Source organism: Pseudophryne corroboree, chromosome 4, assembly GCF_028390025.1.
Source record: "Pseudophryne corroboree isolate aPseCor3 chromosome 4, aPseCor3.hap2, whole genome shotgun sequence".
Taxonomy (NCBI): Eukaryota; Metazoa; Chordata; class Amphibia; order Anura; family Myobatrachidae; genus Pseudophryne; species Pseudophryne corroboree.
This window is the reverse complement of record NC_086447.1, coordinates 420,563,226-420,583,505: the sequence shown is the minus strand read 5'-3', so window position 1 is coordinate 420,583,505 and position 20,280 is coordinate 420,563,226. Positions and strand designations below refer to the sequence as shown.

General features: G+C 45.3%; 1 protein-coding gene and 1 long non-coding RNA gene across 7 annotated transcripts in view; one reads left to right on the top strand and one right to left on the bottom strand.

The window, feature by feature from the left end:
* LOC134909682 (uncharacterized) overlaps positions 1-17,102 on the bottom strand; it is a 31,343-nt gene extending 14,241 nt beyond the window's left edge. The window contains exons 1-2 of the long non-coding RNA XR_010176002.1: positions 16,922-17,102; positions 15,452-15,557 (exon numbers count right to left, since the gene is read on the bottom strand). This is a non-coding gene — a long non-coding RNA (uncharacterized LOC134909682). The remainder of the gene's footprint in view (positions 1-15,451; positions 15,558-16,921) is intronic.
* The window catches only part of FILIP1 (filamin A interacting protein 1), a 393,141-nt gene that overhangs the window by 278,368 nt on the left and 94,493 nt on the right, over positions 1-20,280 (top strand). For 5 of the 6 annotated variants that reach the window (XM_063916831.1, XM_063916828.1, XM_063916829.1 and 2 more), the window contains one exon: positions 17,775-17,948. In XM_063916831.1, the coding sequence (XP_063772901.1) occupies positions 17,775-17,948 (174 nt within the window). Of the gene's footprint in view, positions 1-17,334; positions 17,359-17,774; positions 17,949-20,280 lie in introns of those variants that run through there. The other variant, XM_063916832.1, reaches the window with a different exon arrangement.

Here is a 20,280-nt window from a genome sequence, read left to right as displayed (position 1 = left end):
ATTTATTTGCGATTGGTTACAAAAGAGTTCAGTACATTTGGTCAACACAAATAGACACATAGATAAATACAGCACAGAGGTATGACATCCATTTTTAATATTATTCTTTTGCTTCTATCACAATCCTGAAATGTGTCCTCTGTGTCACGATCCTGACTGTACTTCTCATATTTGGTGACTTACCCCTGCCAACTGTCCAATGCTGTGCCAGCCTGCATACGCACACGCAGGGGGGGTTTCTGAGTACCTGGAAACCCCCCCTGCCTACCGATCCATCGCACAGTACACCGGCTATTTGGGGAGAGATGGTGCGGAGCGCAGGCAGCTGTGTCAGTAACGCGACAGCTGCCTGCTCTCCACACCGACAGGGAGGCTGGCTGACTGTAGAGAGAGCTGCAGCGTCAGCGCACAGCCCCTCTATGACCAGCAGCCGGGAGTCGCTGGTGGTGTTTGTGTTACCCGGAGTCAGATAGACAGGTCTGTGTCTCGGCGCGGGCGGGGGGAGGGGGGGTTTCAATAAATTATGCCTACTAGATTTATTTTGTGTTTGTGCAATGTATATGTGGTGTAAAATGTGTGTGTATAATATGCATGGTGAGCATATGTGTGTGTGCTGTGCTATTTATATGTGTGTGAATTGTGTTTCAGTGTGTGCTGTGCAATGTATGTGTAGTGTGCTGTGTGTGCAATATGTGTGTGGTGTGCTTTGTATATGAGTGTGTCCAGTGTGTATGGTGTGTTATGTGTGTTGTATGCTTTGTGCAGTGTGTATGTGTGGTGTAGTATGTATGTATGTATGTATGTGTGTGTGTGTGTGTGTGTGTGTGTGTGTGTGTGCTGTGTTATGTATGTGTGTGGTATACTGTGTATATGTATAGTATACTATGTATATGTGTGTACAGTGTGTATGGTGTACCAATGTATGTGTGAGTATGGGGACAACTAGAAAGTCTGTAAGTATGCTTTGCTATGTATGCGTGTGCAATGTGTATGTGTGTGTACAATGTATGTGTTTTCAATGTGCATACAGTATGTGGGCAATATGGAAACCCCCGTGACTAAATCCTGCGTTTGCCCCTGGCCTGAGACTCTCTGAATCACCTGACACTGCTCATCAAAGAAACAGCCTCTGTATTCTTCAGTCCCATCTTAAAGCCACAGCTGCAGTATTCTACAGTCTCATCTTAAAGCCACAGCTGCAGTATTCTTCAGTCTCATCTGAAAGCCACAGATGCAGTATTCTTCAGTCTCATCTTAAAGCCACAGCTGCAGTATTCTTTATTCTTTCAGTTGCGTTTCCAGTTATAGCCGGTACCAGCCCGGATTACAGTTGCGTTCCAGTATACCGGTACAACAGCCCGGTTCATAGTGCGGTTCCCAGTCTCACCGGTAACCAGCCCGGTTCTCAATCTCGGCAGTAACCAGCCCAGTTCTGCGCAACTCCAGAGAACCTATTTCATAGTAACCTTGAGTCCACAAACACCCACTCCTGTGACAGTATATCCAGTTAAATCTCACCAATACATTCACCATCCTGCTAACAACACCAAGTCCCTGCTGATCCAGTGGTCAGGATATGGTTCCTCTGCCAAGGCCCAGGTTCGATCCCCAGTCAGGGATTGCTCCTTCTTCTCACTGATTCCTACAGACCAGCCTAATATTCACATAGTCCTCCAGTCACCCGCACAGACTTCACTAACACCGGGTTCACAAAAACCATGGCCATGACAGTAGGAACTGGCCCCATGGACCCGGCCGAAGGTGTTTGTCTGACGCGAGACCTCCTAAACAATATTGCAGGATGCTTGGAGGGTTTGGAGTCGACTCAGCATCAATTGTCACAGTGTATGCAGCAGAACGAGTTCTGCAGAGATTCTCGGACTCTCTGTACTCAGACTCCTGACCAACTGTGGATTCTCTACCAGATGTCAATACTGTTACAAGAACTTTTGACCAGTATTCTTTCTGTGATGCCTGAACTCCTCAGGAATACCACCAACGTTGGTGATCCTGTTTTGTTCCATCCAGTTTCTAAAGTCTCTTCCCCAGGGCAAGGAAAAGTTGTTCATCAGAGCTACCCACTGCCTAAGCTCTCTGAAGCTGAACGTCAACTTCGTAGGGAGCTACACCTCTGTCTTTACTGTGGAAATTCTGGTCATTTTGTTAAGGATTGCATTCTTCGCAAGCCAGGAAATGGTGACAAATCTCAGTATCATAGCGCTCATGTCTACAGGTCATCTACAGTAGCCAATCCTGCTACTGCTGACGATGGTGTCAAGAAGGCTACTCTAAAAGAGACTCAAATTTATGACTGGGGCCCTGTGATTAAAAGACCCTATCCCAAGTTGGGTGTCCAGAAAAGAATGTTCAAGCCATTTAAAGTCACAGAGGAGTCTGTGTCTTCAGCCCAAGAAGGGGTGTCCGTGTCTTCAGCCCAAGGAGGGGCGTCCGTGTCTTCAGCCCAAGGAGGTGCATCCGTGTCTTCAGCCCAAAGAGGGGCGTCCATGTCTTCATCCCAAAGAGGGGTGTCTGTGTCTTCAACCCAAGGAGGGGCATCCATGTTTTCAGCCCAAGGAAGGGGCATCCTTGTCTTCAGCCCAAGGAGAGGCGTCTGTGTCTTCAGCTCCAGGAGGGGGTTCCGAGCGTCCAGGCCCAGGAGGGGGTTCCGAGCATCCAGTCCCAGGAGGGGGTTCAGGGTGTCCAGCCCCAGGAGGGGGTTCAGGGTGTCCAGCCCCAGGAGGGGGTTCTGGGTGTCCAGCCCCAGGAGGGGGATCCAAGTGTCCACCCCCAGGAGGGGGTTCTGAGTGTGCAGCCCAAGGAGGGTTATCCAATGTTCAAGCTATAGTAGGGGCATATGAGTCTTCTACTCAAAAAGAAGTATCTGATCTGTCAACCCCAGGAGGGGTGCTGGAAATAACTGTGAGAGAGGTGTCTGATTCGTCAACCCCAGGAGGGGTCACCAGAGTTTCAGCCCCAAGGGTAGTATCTAGAGTCAAGTGTCCAGATGGGAATCTTTGTGCTACAGATGCAGTTATGAACTCCTGTTTGCCATCCTCAGAGTGCACTACCCTATTGGCATACAGGAAGGTGCAGGTCCTGGATGGGCCATATAAACACTTGGATTCTGCTCACTCCGATTTCAGCCGAAATCTGCCTCCTTCGGACCAAACTGATTCTAATTTCTCTGGACTCAATCCAGTTCCGTCCATAGGTCCAGGGATTCTTCTGTTCCCAGCCAGTACAAGTTCGTCCGGACTCAATCTGGTCCCGCTCATATGTCCGGTTCAGTCTCCTCCGGTCTCAGCCGCTTCAAGTTCGTCCGAACTCAATCTGGTCCCGTCCATATGTCCGGTTCAGTCCGTCCCGGTTCCAGTCGGTCCAGCAGCAATTCTACAAGTCCAGCCTGGTCCGTCCATCCCGGTTCCAGCTGGTCCAGCCATACGCCAGGACCAGCCTGGTCAGTCTCCTTTGGTTCCAGCCAATTCAAGTATCCTCGGATCCAATCCATTCCTACTCGTCCAGTCAAAGATTTCTCCAGTTTCAGTCAGTTCAAGCTCATCTGGACTCAAACCGATTCCAAGCATTGGTCTAAGTAAAGATCTTTTGTCAGTTAGTCCCAGTAAAGGACTTCCACCATCTAGTTCTAAAATTAAACTTCAGTCTGTCTCTGATTCGGATTCCTTGTCTTCCAGCATTGAGTCCACAGCTCTGCGGGGAACTCTAATACCTCTTCTCATCAATGTCAGGATAATTCTGCTGTAGCCGCTAAAGTCAAGAAAAATCCCAAGGCTGTTCTCTTAAAGTCAGAACTTGCTACAGAGCTGGATAACGATCTGAGTACAGTTTTCTCAGCTTTGTCCCTAAGCGTTTCTGAGCAATCCATTGTTCCATCTGCTGATTTGGATAAAGGATGTCAGGCTAATATTGCTGAGAAGGTTATTGATGTTGCTTCCTCTGTCCAGTCCCCAGAGTCATTTACCTCAGTCGCACAGACACAAGTGTCGCAGAGTCAGGGAGAATTACTAGTGTCTCCATCCAGGAGGACATTTCAAGTGATTTCTCAGTTGAGGATTTCAGCCAGACAACTTCAGAAAGGATATTTCTTCATCAGTCTGATGTCCCTCAAACTATCTCCAATCCAGCTTCTGAGGGTGCATCATCAGTTTCAGACTCTAAGCTTTCGTCCACTGCCTTAGCACCTATTTTCTTTGATGGAGATTTATTGCAATATGCCTCCCTGGTTGATCGATTTCTTTCTCTGATGGAGTCGGATCCTTCGGGTGCAGTAACTCTTTCCAACATTACTCGATATCTGTTACTGGCATTCAGAGGAAGCTTTGGAGTGGGCTAACACGCTTTTTGAGGGTAATGATCCTGTGTTCCATGATTTACAGACTTTTAGTAATGCTGTGGTTAATGAATTTAGTCCTAAACCTTTGGAATCTAACTCAGTTAAAAAATCATGCTCAAAAGGCAATTCATGTTCTTCTTCGTTCGACCTGCAACAGTCTGATACAGAAGGAAGTTTATCCTGTCCTTCCAAGGATAATTGAAGTATCTCCTTCTGTAAGAATCCGACCATTAAAATTGGTCATGTAGGAGTCTCTCCTAGCCCAATACTAAGTTCTCCACCAAAGAATTTAAAACTCCAGTGCACTTCTTTGTCATCTTCAAGCTGTGTAACTAAGGGAGATTCGTATTTTCTATTAGATTTGGACTCAGATTCTGAATTTAATCCAGTTCATGATGCTACTCCTTCCCTGGGAGGTCCTGTGTTTTCTTAGGAAGTTTTATCTTTACAGGAAATTCCACTCTCCCTGGTTAAATTCAGATGTTCCCATAAGAAGAAGAGGCATCAATGAAGGTCCTAAGTTCTTCTGTTCCTCTAAATGTCAAGATGGGTGTTCTGAGTCCACCCTTGAAGAGGGGGGTACTGTCACGATCCTGACTGTAGTTCTCATATTTGGTTACTTACCCCTGCCAGCTGTCCAATCCTGTGCCAGCCTGAGACTCTCTGAATCACCTGACACTGCTCACCAATCACAAAGGACCAGGAAGTATAAGTCAGGAGACTTGAGTTGGAGACTCTACCAGTTCCTTGTGTCACGCACAGCTCTGTGTGAGCTTAGAAGCGGAGCTCCCTAAAGGTAACATTTGTACTTTGGTTCTTGTAAAACTCTGCTCTTTTGCTACCCAGTCTGGATTACAGTTGTGTTACCATTGATATCCAGTATTTCTACAGTCCCATCTTAAAGACACAGCTGCAGTATTCTACAGTCTCATCTTAAAGCCACAGCTGCAGTATTCTTCAGTCTCATCTTAAAGCCACAGCCGCAGTATTCTTCAGCCTTGTCTTAAAGTCACAGCCACAGTCATCGTTCTACTTTCAGTTGCGTTTCCAGTTCTATCCGGTACCAGCCTGGATTACAGTTGTTTTCCAGTATACTGGTACAACAGCCCAGTTCACAGTGCAGTTCACAGTCTCACCGGTAACCAGCCCAGTTCTCAGTCTCACCAGTAACCAGTCAGGTTCTCAATCTCGCCAGTAACCAGTCCGGTTCTCAATCTCGTCAGTAACCAGCCCAGTTCTGCGCAGCTTCAGAGAACCTATTTCATAGTAACCTTGAGTACACAAGCACCCACTCCTGTGACAGCATATCCAGTTCAATCTCACCAATACATTCACCATCCTGCTATCAACACCAAGTCCCTGCTGATCCAGTGGTCAGGATACGGCTTCCTCTGCCGAGGCCCGGGTTCAATCCCTGGTCAGGGATTGCTCCTTCTTCTCACTGACAGCCTAAAATACACATAGTCCTCCAGTCGCCCGCACAGACTTCACTAACACCAGGTTCACAAAAACCACAACCATGACACTCTGGTAATTGTTACCATTTGCTGATAATTTCCCATTAGATTTGCATGATGACAATGACCGTAGGTGCCTTTATCACTAACGATACTGAAAAACTGCCTGTAACAACCTGAATCCTGAAGGCATTATTTCCCATATTACAACTTGCAATGGGCTGTCTGGAAGCTTTTGTATGAAATACACCTGGTGTCTCTCATTTGCAGCATATTAGCACATCACTCACTATAAACAAACTTGCCTGAGTTAAATCACAGTATGTCCAGTCCTTTTTACAATGCTTGATTACAAGACTACACCTCTGCAACAAGAAATGCTGCTGTAAGCATTCATTACATGACCCACAATGAACTTGGAAGACAGCATATACATCATGTCACACAGATCATTGCTCAAGTGGATGCAACATGTTCATTAGTTTTTTTGGGTTTATATTTAAAATCTTTCCTGTGTCAAACATATAAACAAAATAAATACATTCATTCATTCATTCAACAGTGTGCAGTTAGCACAGCGTATCATGGGAGGTTCCTTGCCAAGTTCCAGACTGCAGATGATTAATGATGTCATTGAAAGCTCCCATGGTCGGTTCTCTTCAGAAATCTGGTGACATCATTGATGCAGAGTCCTGGCAGTGGAAGCAGAACGGAGATATGTGGGGAGAAAATAATAGTCAGATGTCTTCTAGTGAACATTTCATTTAGCCATAAGCTTTCCATGGGGACCTCTTGGCTAGTTTTAAGTGCAAACAAATTTGAAGTTTTAAATGTGTAAAATATTAGCTTGTACCGACCTGAACTTTTATATAATCTTTCAGCTAGTAATTCAGTAATATGTATCGCCATGGAAATCATAATGTTGATGATACCCTGTCTCAGTTGAAGTGACCATCCTAGCAGGGTTCATCCAGCAGCCAGGCTGTTTCATTTAAGTCTTTATTAAGATGATGCTTTAGCAAGGCTTTGTTTATTCATAAGTTCTCATATCCCCATTAACCTTTTAACGTCTCTGTTACTCAGTCAGCTTTAGGGCCTGAACTTTATTTGTTACCAGAACCTCCTATATTATTTTGTGGAACTAGATTATGGTCCAGATTCAGAGATGTATGGTTTATGTACATCTCCAATGTTTTTTGTACTAGACATGCGCAGACATCGGATGCAGTGCCCACTAAGCCGCAGCCTGATTTATTTGCTGTTGCTCTTGGGGAGGGGACAGCGATTACCAATATGGATGAGTGTTGTCTCCATTTTGTGGGAGTGCTGCGGCCATTGTATTTGTATGTGCAGATTTACTGAGCTCTGCAGTGTGAATTCCCCAGCCATCCTGAGTAACCAGTAACCTGAGAGTTATCAGATGGCCAACATTTGCAGTAGCATATTTTCACACAGCAGCTGTCCAAAGACACAGCTGATGTGCTTACTGTGTCCATCTCTGAATCAAGGTCCTATATTAATAAGAAAAAAGGGGGATATCATATAAAAAGCATTTAGGAGGTAATTGCCTGTTCTGTAAGAATTTGTCTCTCCACAAAACAACTAGCTTTCTTCATGGCTTTCAAGATGATGGAAACTAGGATTCAACCACTACTTCAATGGGACACATTGAGAAAGCTCTGTGTGCCTTATAAGCAGGGCCTGATTAAGGGTTCCAGGTGCCCTAGGTTGCTGCTTATTGTCCCTGTCACTGACCTGGACTGAGGGTGTTGTGAACTTGGGGATTCTTCCGATGGTTGGGAAGAGGAACCACAACTGAGCCGGAAAAGGGAAGGCCTAATATAGGATTTCCTCATACAGGACACTGACAGTGGAGTTTGATGAAATATTGAAGAGCTTTATTGTGGGGAAAAGACAACTTAAAGTCAAATGTCAAAAGAATAAATGAGGGAAATGTCCAGACCCACTGAAGGGTTTTGTGATCAGAATTAGAGATGCTGGTAACTGAAGAAACTGTGGGTGATGTTTAAAAGTCACTGATAACTTGAGGAACTTATAAATGATGATTAAAGGCACAGATGGATAAAGAACTTGTGAGCGGTGACAGAGACGCTGATGATGTGAAGAACTGAAGTGCAGGGGTTTTAGACGCTGTTGATTTGTAGAACTTGTGAACAGTGACTGAGACGCTGATGATGTGAAGAACTGAAGTGCAGGGGTTTAAGACGCTGTTGATTTGTAGAACTTGAGAACGGTGACTGAGACGCTGATGATGTGAGGAACTGAAGTGCAGGGGTTTTAGACGCTGTTGATTTGTAGAACTTGAGAACGGTGACTGAGACGCTGATGATGTGAAGAACTGAATTGCAGGGGTTTAAGACGCTGTTAATTTGTAGAACTTGAGAACGGTGACTGAGACGCTGGTGATGTGAGGAACTGAAGTGCAGGGGTTTAAGACGCTGTTGATTCGCAGAACTTGAGAACGGTGATTTAGGCCCGCAGCCATGCTGATTCCTAGGAGCACTGGTAACTGGACCGCAGAGAGATATACCGGCCGCTGAATACACTGGAACCGGTGCAGCGAACTGGCAGCTGGAAATGCCGGAGACACTGGGGTACAACTGCAGAGATCCTTGCCGGGAACAAGAGCGCTGGCATCTACGTCAGGGAAAGACGATACTCAGGCACTGAGGCTCCGTCCGGCGTCTGACTTAGAATTCCCCGCCACCGCTGGATTGGCGGAGCAGTCTGATGACGTCACCTGCCCCCCGTCCACGTGATGCTGGTTGTCATGGCGGCGCCCATGCCCCGGAGAACCGCCGGGAGCCGCACCAGCCAGACGCCGGAGCCCGTGGCCCACCGAAGGCAGAGGCCGCAACACCGACCAGCAGACACGCAGGGGTAAGCGCGGCGAACGCCGCCTCTGGTGTGTGACAGTCCCAGTATATAAATAAAACCTTATTTTGTCGGAAGCTATGTTTTATTGTGTATTCTCTCAGTGACACAGCCTATTGGCTGATCAGGCCCTGCTTATAAGAAAGTGATAGAACCATCAGACACACAAGTGTGAAAAAGGTCATAACTACACTTCTGCTATCCCCTCATTGTCATGATTAGAGTCAAACAAAAATGTGGAGAAAAGCAGACACATTGTAGTAATTGTAGCAGTAGGATGTTATCTGAGTTGCTATTTTCTGTGTTTTCTTTTTGCACATTTTCAATTGGACCTGCAATCTATAAGTATACATGTTGATGGGGGCATTACATGAACTGGAATGTAAGTGTATAGTTACTAGGCGAATAAATGTCTACAAGAGAAAAACTCTCCTTTTGCATGCCTGTAAATTACATTGGTTATGTTTGAATGAGAAGCAGCCCACAGCTGTCACGTGTGATGTTGCACTAATGGAAAGGAAAGGTTATCTTGTACAATGGGATTATCTGAATGCGCTGGCAGGGGTGCAGAAGGTGCAGTTAGGGGGGATTCCCCAGGTAATGGGTAGATGTGCAGCCTTTCATTCTCTAATTAAACTATGAAATATTCTCTGTGTAGTACGAGTACAGAAACCCACCCTTGTCCCTATACGTTTATTGGGATGTATTTTCATACTCCCCAATGATATAGGCAGGACTGTGCTGATTCTAGGATACATCCCTAGATGACACAGGGGCTTGGCATTATCTGAATTTGTACCTTGCATGGAGGAATATCTTACCCCCGACAAAATAAGGTTTTATTTATATACTGGGGCAATAAGCAGCAATACAAATTCATGCCTCTGAGACTATAAAGTACTGTCATGTTTATCAGACAGCATTGACAGTGTGAGATATGCTGAACACCTTATGATATGCACAGGCTCCTTTCTTTAAATATATTTCTCTGACGTCCTAGTGGATGCTGGGACTCCGTCAGGACCATGGGGTATAGCGGCTCCGCAGGAGACAGGGCACAAAATTTAAAAGTTTGACCACTAGGTGGTGTGTACTGGCTCCTCCCCCTATGACCCTCCTCCAAGCCTCAGTTAGGTTTTTGTGCCCGTCCGAGCAGGGTGCAATCTAGGTGGCTCTCCTAAAGAGCTGCTTAGAAAAAGTTTGTTAGGTTTTTTATTTTCAGTGAGTCCTGCTGGCAACAGGCTCACTGCAACGAGGGACTTAGGGGAGAAGAAGTGAACTCACCTGCGTGCAGGATGGATTGGCTTCTTAGGCTACTGGACACTAGCTCCAGAGGGACGATCACAGGTACAGCCTGGATGGGTCACCGGAGCCGCGCCGCCGACCCCCTTGCAGATGCCGAATAGAGAAGAGGTCCAGAAACCGGCGGCAGAAGACGTCTCAGTCTTCATGAGGTAGCGCACAGCACTGCAGCTGTGCGCCATTGCTCTCCGCACACTTCACACCAGCGGTCACTGAGGGTGCAGGGCGCTGGGGGGGGCGCCCTGGGCAGCAATGTAATATACCTATTCTGGCTAAAATATATCACATATAGCCCCTGGGGCTATATGGATGTATTTAACCCCTGCCAGGTTCCAAAAAAACCGGGAGAAGAAGCCCGCCGAAAAGGGGGCGGGGCCTATTCTCCTCAGCACACTGCTCCATTTTCCTGCCCAGCTCCGCTGCGAGGAAGGCTCCCAGGACTCTCCCCTGCACTGCACTACAGAAACAGGGTAAAAACAGAGAGGGGGGGCACTTATTGGCGATATTTATAATATTTGAGCTGCTATAAAGGGAACACACTTATTAAGGTTGTCCCTATATATATTTATAGCGCTTGGGTGTGTGCTGGCAAACTCTCCCTCTGTCTCCCCAAAGGTCTAGTGGGGTCCTGTCTTCTATCAGAGCATTCCCTGTGTGTCTGCTGTGTGTCGGTACGTGTGTGTCGACATGTATGAGGACGATGTTGGCGTGGAGGCGGAGCAATTGCCTGTAATGGTGATGTCACCCCCTAGGGAGTCGACACCAGAATGGATGGCTTTGTTTATGGAATTACGGGATAGTGTCAGCACGCTACAAAAGTCGGTTGACGACATGAGACAGCCGGCAAACCAGTTAGTACCTGTCCAGGCGTCTCAGACACCGTCAGGGGCTGTAAAACGCCCTTTACCTCAGTCGGTCGACACAGACCCAGACACTGACACTGAATCCAGTGTCGACGGTGAAGAAACAAACGTATTTTCCAGTAGGGCCACACGTTATATGATCACGGCAATGAAGGAGGCTTTGCATATCTCTGATACTGCAAGTACCACAAAAAGGGGTATTATGTGGGGTGTGAAAAAACTACCGATAGTTTTTCCTGAATCAGAGGAACTGAATGAAGTGTGTGATGAAGCGTGGGTTACCCCAGATAGAAAACTGCTAATTTCAAAGAAGTTATTGGCATTATACCCTTTCCCGCCAGAGGTTAGGGCGCGCTGGGAAACACCTCCTAGGGTGGATAAGGCGCTCACACGCTTATCAAAGCAAGTGGCGTTACCGTCTCCTGATACGGCCGCCCTCAAGGATCCAGCTGATAGGAGGCTGGAGAATACATTAAAAAGTATATACACACATACGGGTGTTATACTGAGACCAGCAATCGCCTCAGCCTGGATGTGCAGTGCTGGCGTGGCTTGGTCGGAGTCACTGTCTGAAAATATTGATACCCTGGATAGGGACAGTATTTTACTGACTATAGAGCAGTTAAAGGATGCATTTCTTTATATGCGAGATGCACAGAGAGATATTTGCACTCTGGCATCAAGAGTAAGTGCGATGTCCATATCTGCCAGAAGAAGTTTATGGACGCGCCAGTGGTCAGGTGATGCGGATTCCAAACGACATATGGAAGTATTGCCGTATAAGGGGGAGGAATTATTTGGGGTCGGTCTATCGGATCTGGTGGCCACGGCAACGGCCGGAAAATCCACCTTTTTACCCCAGGTCACCTCCCAGCAGAAAAAGCCGCAGGCTTTTCAGCCGCAGTCCTTTCGTTCCTATAAGAACAAACGAGCAAAAGGACATTCATATTTGCCCCGAGGCAAAGGAAAGGGTAAGAGACTGCAACAAGCAGCTCCTTCCCAAGAGCAGAAGCCCTCCCCGGCTTCTACAAAGGCGTCAGCATGACGCTGGGACCTTACAAGCAGACTCAGGGGCGGTGGGGGGTCGCCTCAAACATTTCAGCGCACAGTGGGCTCACTCGCAGGTGGACCCCTGGATCCTGCAGGTAGTATCTCAGGGTTACAGGTTGGAATTCGAGAAGTCCCCTCCTCGCCGTTTCCTAAAGTCTGCTTTGCCAACGTCTCCCTCCGACAGGGCGACGGTATTGGAGGCCATTCACAAGCTGTATTCTCAGCAGGTGATAGTCAAGGTACCCCTCCTACAACAGGGACAGGGGTATTACTCCACGCTATTTGTGGTACCGAAGCCGGACGGCTCGGTAAGACCGATTCTAAATCTAAAATCTCTGAACCTGTACATACAAAAATTCAAGTTCAAGATGGAGTCACTCAGAGCAGTGATAGCGAATCTGGAAGAAGGGGATTTTATGGAGTCCTTGGACATCAAGGATGCTTACCTTCATGTTCCAATTTGTCCTTCACACCAAGGGTACCTCAGGTTCGTGGTCCAAAACTGTCATTATCAGTTTCAGACGCTGCCGTTTGGATTGTCCACGGCACCCCGGGTCTTTACCAAGGTAATGGCCGAAATGATGATCCTTCTTCGAAGAGAAGGCGTCTTAATTATCCCTTACTTGGACGATCTCCTGATAAGGGCAAGATCCAGAGAACAGCTGGAGGTCGGAGTAGCACTAACCCAAGTAGTGCTCCAACAACACGGGTGGATTCTGAATTTTCCAAAATCCCAACTGATCCCGACGACACGTCTGTTGTTCCTAGGGATGATTCTGGACACTGTTCAGAAAAAGGTATTTCTTCTGGAATACAGAACTGGGTCCTAGTGACCACGGATGCCAGCCTGAGAGGCTGGGGAGCGGTCACACAGGGAAGAAACTTCCAGGGCGTGTGGTCAAGCCTGGAGACGTCTCTTCACATAAATATACTGGAGCTAAGAGCAATCTACAATGCTCTAAGCCTGGCAAAACCTCTGCTTCAGGGTCAGCCGGTGTTGATTCAGTCGGACAACATCACGGCAGTCGCCCACGTAAACAGACAGGGCGGCACAAGAAGCAGGAGGGCAATGGCAGAAGCTGCAAGGATTCTCCGCTGGGCAGAAAATCATGTGTTAGCACTGTCAGCTGTGTTCATCCCGGGAGTGGACAACTGGGAAGCAGACTTCCTCAGCAGACACGATCTGCACCCGGGAGAGTGGGGACTTCATCCAGAAGTCTTCCACATGATTGTGGTCCATTGGGAAAGACCAATGGTGGACATGATGGCGTCCCGCCTCAACAAAAAACTGGACAGGTATTGCGCCAGGTCAAGAGACCCTCAGGCAATAGCTGTAGACGCTCTGGTAACACCATGGGTGTACCAGTCAGTGTATGTGTTTCCTCCTCTGCCTCTCATACCAAAAGTACTGAGAATTATACGGCAAAGGGGAGTAAGAACGATACTCGTGGCTCCGGATTGGCCAAGAAGAACTTGGTACCCGGAACTTCAGGAGATGCTCACGGAAGATCCGTGGCCTCTACCTCTAAGACGGGACCTGCTTCAGCAGGGACCGTGTCTATTCCAAGACTTACCGCGGCTGCGTTTGACGGCATGGCGGTTGAACGCCGAATCCTAAGGGAAAAAGGCATTCCGGAAGAGGTCATCCCTACCCTGGTAAAAGCCAGGAAGGAGGTGACTGCACAACATTATCACCGCATTTGGAGAAAATATGTTGCGTGGTGTGAGGCCAGGAAGGCCCCGACGGAGGAATTTCAACTGGGTCGATTCCTACATTTCCTGCAAACAGGATTGTCTATGGGCCTCAAATTAGGGTCCATTAAGGTTCAAATTTCGGCCCTGTCGATTTTCTTCCAGAAAGAATTGGCTTCAGTTCCTGAAGTCCAGACTTTTGTAAAAGGAGTACTACATATACAGCCCCCGGTTGTGCCCCCAGTGGCACCGTGGGATCTTAATGTAGTTTTGGATTTTCTCAAATCCCATTGGTTTGAGCCACTCAAATCGGTGGATTTGAAATATCTTACATGGAAAGTAACCATGCTACTGGCCCTGGCTTCAGCCAGGAGAGTGTCAGAATTGGCGGCTTTATCGTATAAAAGCCCATATCTGATTTTCCATTCGGACAGGGCAGAACTGCGGACGCGTCCTCACTTTCTGCCTAAGGTGGTTTCAGCGTTTCACCTGAACCAGCCTATTGTGGTGCCTGCGGCTACTAGCGATTTGGAGGATTCCAAGTTGCTGGACGTTGTCAGAGCATTGAAAATATATATTTCAAGGACGGCTGGAGTCAGAAAATCTGACTCGCTGTTTATACTGTATGCACCCAACAAGCTGGGTGCTCCTGCTTCTAAGCAGACGATTGCTCGTTGGATTTGTAGCACAATTCAACTTGCACATTCTGTGGCAGGCCTGCCACAGCCTAAATCTGTCAAGGCCCATTCCACAAGGAAGGTGGGCTCATCTTGGGCGGCTGCCCGAGGGGTCTCGGCATTACAACTCTGCCGAGCAGCTACGTGGTCAGGGGAGAACACGTTTGTAAAATTCTACAAATTTGATACCCTGGCTAAGGAGGACCTGGAGTTCTCTCATTCGGTGCTGCAGAGTGATCCGCACTCTCCCGCCCGTTTGGGAGCTTTGGTATAATCCCCATGGTCCTGACGGAGTCCCAGCATCCACTAGGACGTCAGAGAAAATAAGATTTTACTTACCGATAAATCTATTTCTCGTAGTCCGTAGTGGATGCTGGGCGCCCATCCCAAGTGCGGATTGTCTGCAATACTTGTACATAGTTATTGTTACAAAAAAATTGGGTTGTTATTGTTGTGAGCCGTCTGTTCAGAGGCTCCTACGTTTGTCATACTGTTAACTGGGTTCAGATCACAAGTTGTACGGTGTGATTGGTGTGGCTGGTATGAGTCTTACCCGGGATTCAAAATCCTTCCTTATTGTGTACGCTCGTCCGGGCACAGTATCCTAACTGAGGCTTGGAGGAGGGTCATAGGGGGAGGAGCCAGTACACACCACCTAGTGGTCAAACTTTTAAATTTTGTGCCCTGTCTCCTGCGGAGCCGCTATACCCCATGGTCCTGACGGAGTCCCAGCATCCACTACGGACTACGAGAAATAGATTTATCGGTAAGTAAAATCTTATTATTTGTGGACTCCATCATAACTGGACTAGTGGCTAAAGGTTGGTGGCACAGGCATGGTGACAAAATGTAAAACTGGTACAAAATCAGTACAGAAAAGTAGAGACCAGGAAGCCTGACTTCTACTGCTCGTAAATATTTGAGGGGATTTCGAAACATGCAATTCTGGTTCATAACATGAGTAAGGTTTAAAACATGATCTTTTTAGTGCAATAGATGTAATATATTTGGATACTGCAAATACTGTTCCACATAATACAGTGTTACATAATATCGGAGTACTCCGTTTAGAACAAAATATATATACATGGGGGGAAGCAGTCTGAGGTTGGTTGAAGGATAGAAGGCAAAGGATAGTTATAGTTGGACAGACTAGTGGCATACCTCAGGGCTATGTATTGGAGATCATTTGTTTGAGTCACTAGCCAGACAAAAACTTTAATACAGGGCACAATTTTCATCACCTCATTATAAGAAGGACATGAGAGAGCTGGAAGAGATTCAAAGGCAGACACCATCACTAAAAAAACACAGTAGAAAGGTTAAATTATAAAGAAAGTTTTGTTTACCTTAGAAAATAGGCACTTTAGAGGTGACCTAATTAGTATGTATAAATATATACAATATCAATAAAAATATGTATTTTAATTATTCACACAAATAACCATGGTAGAGAATCAGGTCATCACTTGCGATGGAAGAAAGAAGCATAAGGGTTCCTTCTTTTCTGTAACAGTATTGAAGCTTGGGGAATACTTATCACTGTCAGTGCTGATGGAAAATTCACAAATAATTTTAAAATGTATTTTATACCTTTCTTACAAGAAATAATATCTGTATATTATATTATCTTTATAATAGTATAGGGGCAATTAATCAGTGGTGCAAGTAGAATTTTTTTCTTAGTGGTACTGATAGTAAAAATGGTCACATGGTCACGTGTCATGAGGTGGTGTGGTCACACAAAACTAGGGGAGTGGCTACATGACAATAGGGGCATGGCCACATTCTGCCACACACTGTAATGCCACTTACACATTATGCCACACCGTAATGCTTATAAAACATTATGCCACACACCGTAATGCCCATTACACATTATGCCACACACCGTAATGCTTATTACACATTATGCCACACCGTAATGCTCAAAACACATTATGCCAGACACCGTAATGCCCATTACACACTATGCCAGACACCATAATGCCCATTACACATTATGCCACACAGCATAATGCCTATTACATATTATACCACACACTGTAATGCCTATTACATATTATACCACACACAGTTATGTCACTGAAACCATTTTATGTCCCACACACAAAAATGCCCCATACAAATTATGCCCCACAGTAAGGCTTCTATTTACTTGCTGCCAGGGGTTTCATGGCAAAAGATGAAGCTTTCTGCATCTTCCCCTGGTGACGCTAGCGTTCCCGGCACATCTGGGTAACGATATACATGTAGTGGCGTAATTATTCATTTTGCGACCACGGCATTTTGGTGCTGCTTACATGCATAATGCCCCCTATAGTGCCGCTTACACGCATAATGCTCCCTGCAGTGCTGCTTACATGCATAATGGTGCCACTTACACACACAATGCCCTCTGCTGTGCTGCAGGTATTACATGTTCATTGTCATGGGTTTCTTGCTCATTGCCAGGGGTTGCATGCTCATTACGGACAGAGACCCTGTACCCTGCGTACCACCACCATATTTCTTAATGGTACTCCATACCACCCTACTTTCAGCACAGCAGTGGATTACCAAGGTCTAGTCTTGTTGGAGGGACCTGGGTCCGTGCCCCCCCCCCCCCCCCCACACACACACACACCTTCTTACCTGTCAGCCTGCAGCACTGCATCCTCTCTTCCCAGGCCAACACACACTTGCTGGGCTGCCGTGGGTCCAGGGAGGCTGCAGTCCTTGGGGGCTAGAAATTGCACTGATCTCAGATCTGTATCTGGCTGAGGGATGCACGGGCCCCCCCTGTGCAAGTTGGTGCCACTCTGCTGTGCATATACAATTTTGTTTTTTAAAGAGGGCATGGCCACACCTCTGTGATTAGGCCGCATCCCCTGCATCACCAGGGACTGGGCAGGCTGTCTACGGCCATGACCAAGATTGCTATTTTTGGATCAGGAAGAAAATTCTGCTTATGCAGACATTGGGACATTAGAGGTTTTGTTTTGGTTTCCTGTTGAAAAACACATATAGTTTTTGGAAAAGATGGATGATATGAAAAGTTGATGAACCTGTAGTAGAGAAGCACTATGAAAGTATGTAGATTAATAATAATAATAATAATAATAATAATAAGTAATTTTATAATACTATATTGGATTTTATTTAACGTAACATTAGAAAGAAAATGCTTTGTTTGTTAAAATGACATATCGAAGTGCATTTTAACTGATATTTTACATGTAATAAGTAAATGGATTGTTGAATTGATTATGTGAAGAGTTAGGATTGGTGTGTAGATAGTACACACACGGCTGCTTCCTAGCAACGTATCATGCAATATCTCCCAAGCAATCTGTTTTTGGCAATGTGAAGTATATTACAGAAGAAGTTCTTGTTGAACTAACCGATGGCTTTAGCTCATGTACCAAATGTCAGTTTATCAGAATGATGTAAGCAAGTGTTATATAATATGCAGCTCGTCTGATCATATCATGTTGCATTCCCACAGGCTAGGGAGGATGTTATCCATATGCTAAAGACAGAGAAGACTAAACCCGCAGTTTTAGAAGCTCATTATGGGTTCTCGGCTCCGGAGGATGTACTACGGGTACTGCACAGGGATGCTCTTCTTGCAAAAGAAAAATCCATAGGAGAAGATGTCTATGAAAAGCCAATGGCAGAGGTATATTTTATTCTATTCCATTTCATATCATTTTCTTACTTAAAACATCTGTTCTGAATGACTTTACTTTACTTAATCTACTCTATCTATCTATCTATCTATCTATCTATCTATCTATCTATCTATCTATCTATCTATCTATCTATCTATTTATCTCATATCTACTTAACTATCTAACTCATATTTAGCTATCTAATATCTCCTTTTCTACTTATTTCATATAATCTATTTTTCAATCTGTCTAGCATTCATATTTTAATTCACTAACATTTATTTATATAGTGTTCCCTTGCAATTATTTGAGTTCATATTCTATCTATCTATCTATCTATCTATCTATCTATCTATCTATCTATCTATCTATCTATCTATCTATCTATCTATCTATCTATCTATCTCATCTCCAACTATTTTTCTGTCAATCTTTGAATCTCAGATATTTTCTGTTACATTTTTTCTGTCTATCTGTACAAAATGTGTATATTACATCTACAGTATATATTAATATGTATAATACTATTTCATATTGTGAATTACAAAGGAAAATACATAACAGTGTTTATTTCAATGAAGAAACATAACAAAAACTAGCCTGATAATGTGCACAGCAACACTTTTTATTGCAGGTATTTCCCTTTAAGTAATTGAGATGCTGTCCTGAAAACTCTATGTACTGTAGGACACTTTGACTTCAACCTTAACAGTGTCAGAATATTAATACTCCCCACATTGCAGAAAGACATGCATCTAATCCTGTCACGTCATTGTCTGTCCTCATGAGAAGTCACAGTGCTCAATCATAGACTGCATTCAGAAAAGGATTTTGGACATGGCATGTTTACTGCCATAGGATTTATTGCATGTAGTTTGTGACTCTTCTGTACATATCCAGAATAGTAACCCAAATGAGACTACTTGCAGATAATGTAATAGTATAAAACACTATAATTTGGCGTCATCATTTTGTTAGCAAACTGACAACTCAATACCAAAGTAATAGTTTACTCATAAACCACAAATTAGTTGCATTTATATTATTTTTATGTCTATCTATCTATCTATCTATCTATCTATCTATCTATCTATCTGTCTGTCTGTCTGTCTGTCTGTCTGTCTGTCTGTCTGTCTGTCTGTCTGTCTGTCTATTTGTATTTGTCTAATAATGATTAATTGGATCATAGATATTTTTAGCCATAAAATCATGATATCAAGTCAATGTAAAAGGAACTAACCATATCAAACACCATGATATTTGGTACATTCCTATTTCGTGCCAAGGTTTAGCAAAGATATGTGTTGTCCTAGTTAAATGAAATGCTTGGATCCATAATTCCAAATTACATTATGTAACTAAGATAATAATCCATAAATAGTACATAAGTGATAGCTATATTTTGCTTATGAAAATACAAAATAAATCATACTAGTATTCTGGAAGCTTTAAACATGAAAATCTAAAATAAATATATTTCTCTAACGTCCTAGTGGATGCTGGGAACTCCGAAAGGACCATGGGGAATAGCGGTTCCGCAGAAGACTGGGCACAACTAAAAGAAAGCTTTTAGACTACCTGGTGTGCACTGGCTCCTCCCACTATGACCCTCCTCCAAGCCTCAGTTAGATTTCTGTGCCCGGCCGAGCTGGATGCACACTAGGGGCTCTCCTAAGCTCCTAGAAAGAAAGTTTATTTTAGGTTTTTTATTTTACAGTGAGACCTGCTGGCAACAGGCTCACTGCATCGAGGGACTAAGGGGAGAAGAAGCGAAGCTACCTGCTTGCAGCTAGCTTGGGCTTCTTAGGCTACTGGACACCATTAGCTCCAGAGGGATCGACCGCATGGAACTGGCCTTGGTGTTCGTTCCCGGAGCTGCGCCGCCGTCCCCCTTACAGAGCCAGAAGCAAGAAGAGGTCCGGAAAATCGGCAGCAGAAGACATCAGTCTTCACCAAGGTAGCACACAGCACTGCAGCTGTGCACCATTGCACCTCATACACACTTCACTCTCCGGTCACTGAGGGTGCAGGGCGCTGGGGGGGGGGGGGGGGGGGGGCGCGCCCTGAGCAGCAATAAAAACACCTTGGCTGGCAAATATATCACAATATATAGCCCCAGAGGCTATATATGTGATAAATACCCCTGCCAGAATCCATAAAAAAGCGGGAGAAAAGTCCGCGAAAAAGGGGCGGAGCTATCTCCCTCAGCACACTGGCGCCATTTTCTCTTCACAGTGCAGCTGGAAGACAGCTCCCCAGGCTCTCCCCTGTAGTTTGCAGGCTCAAAGGGTTAAAAAGAGAGGGGGGGCACTAAATTTAGGTGCAATATTGTATATACAA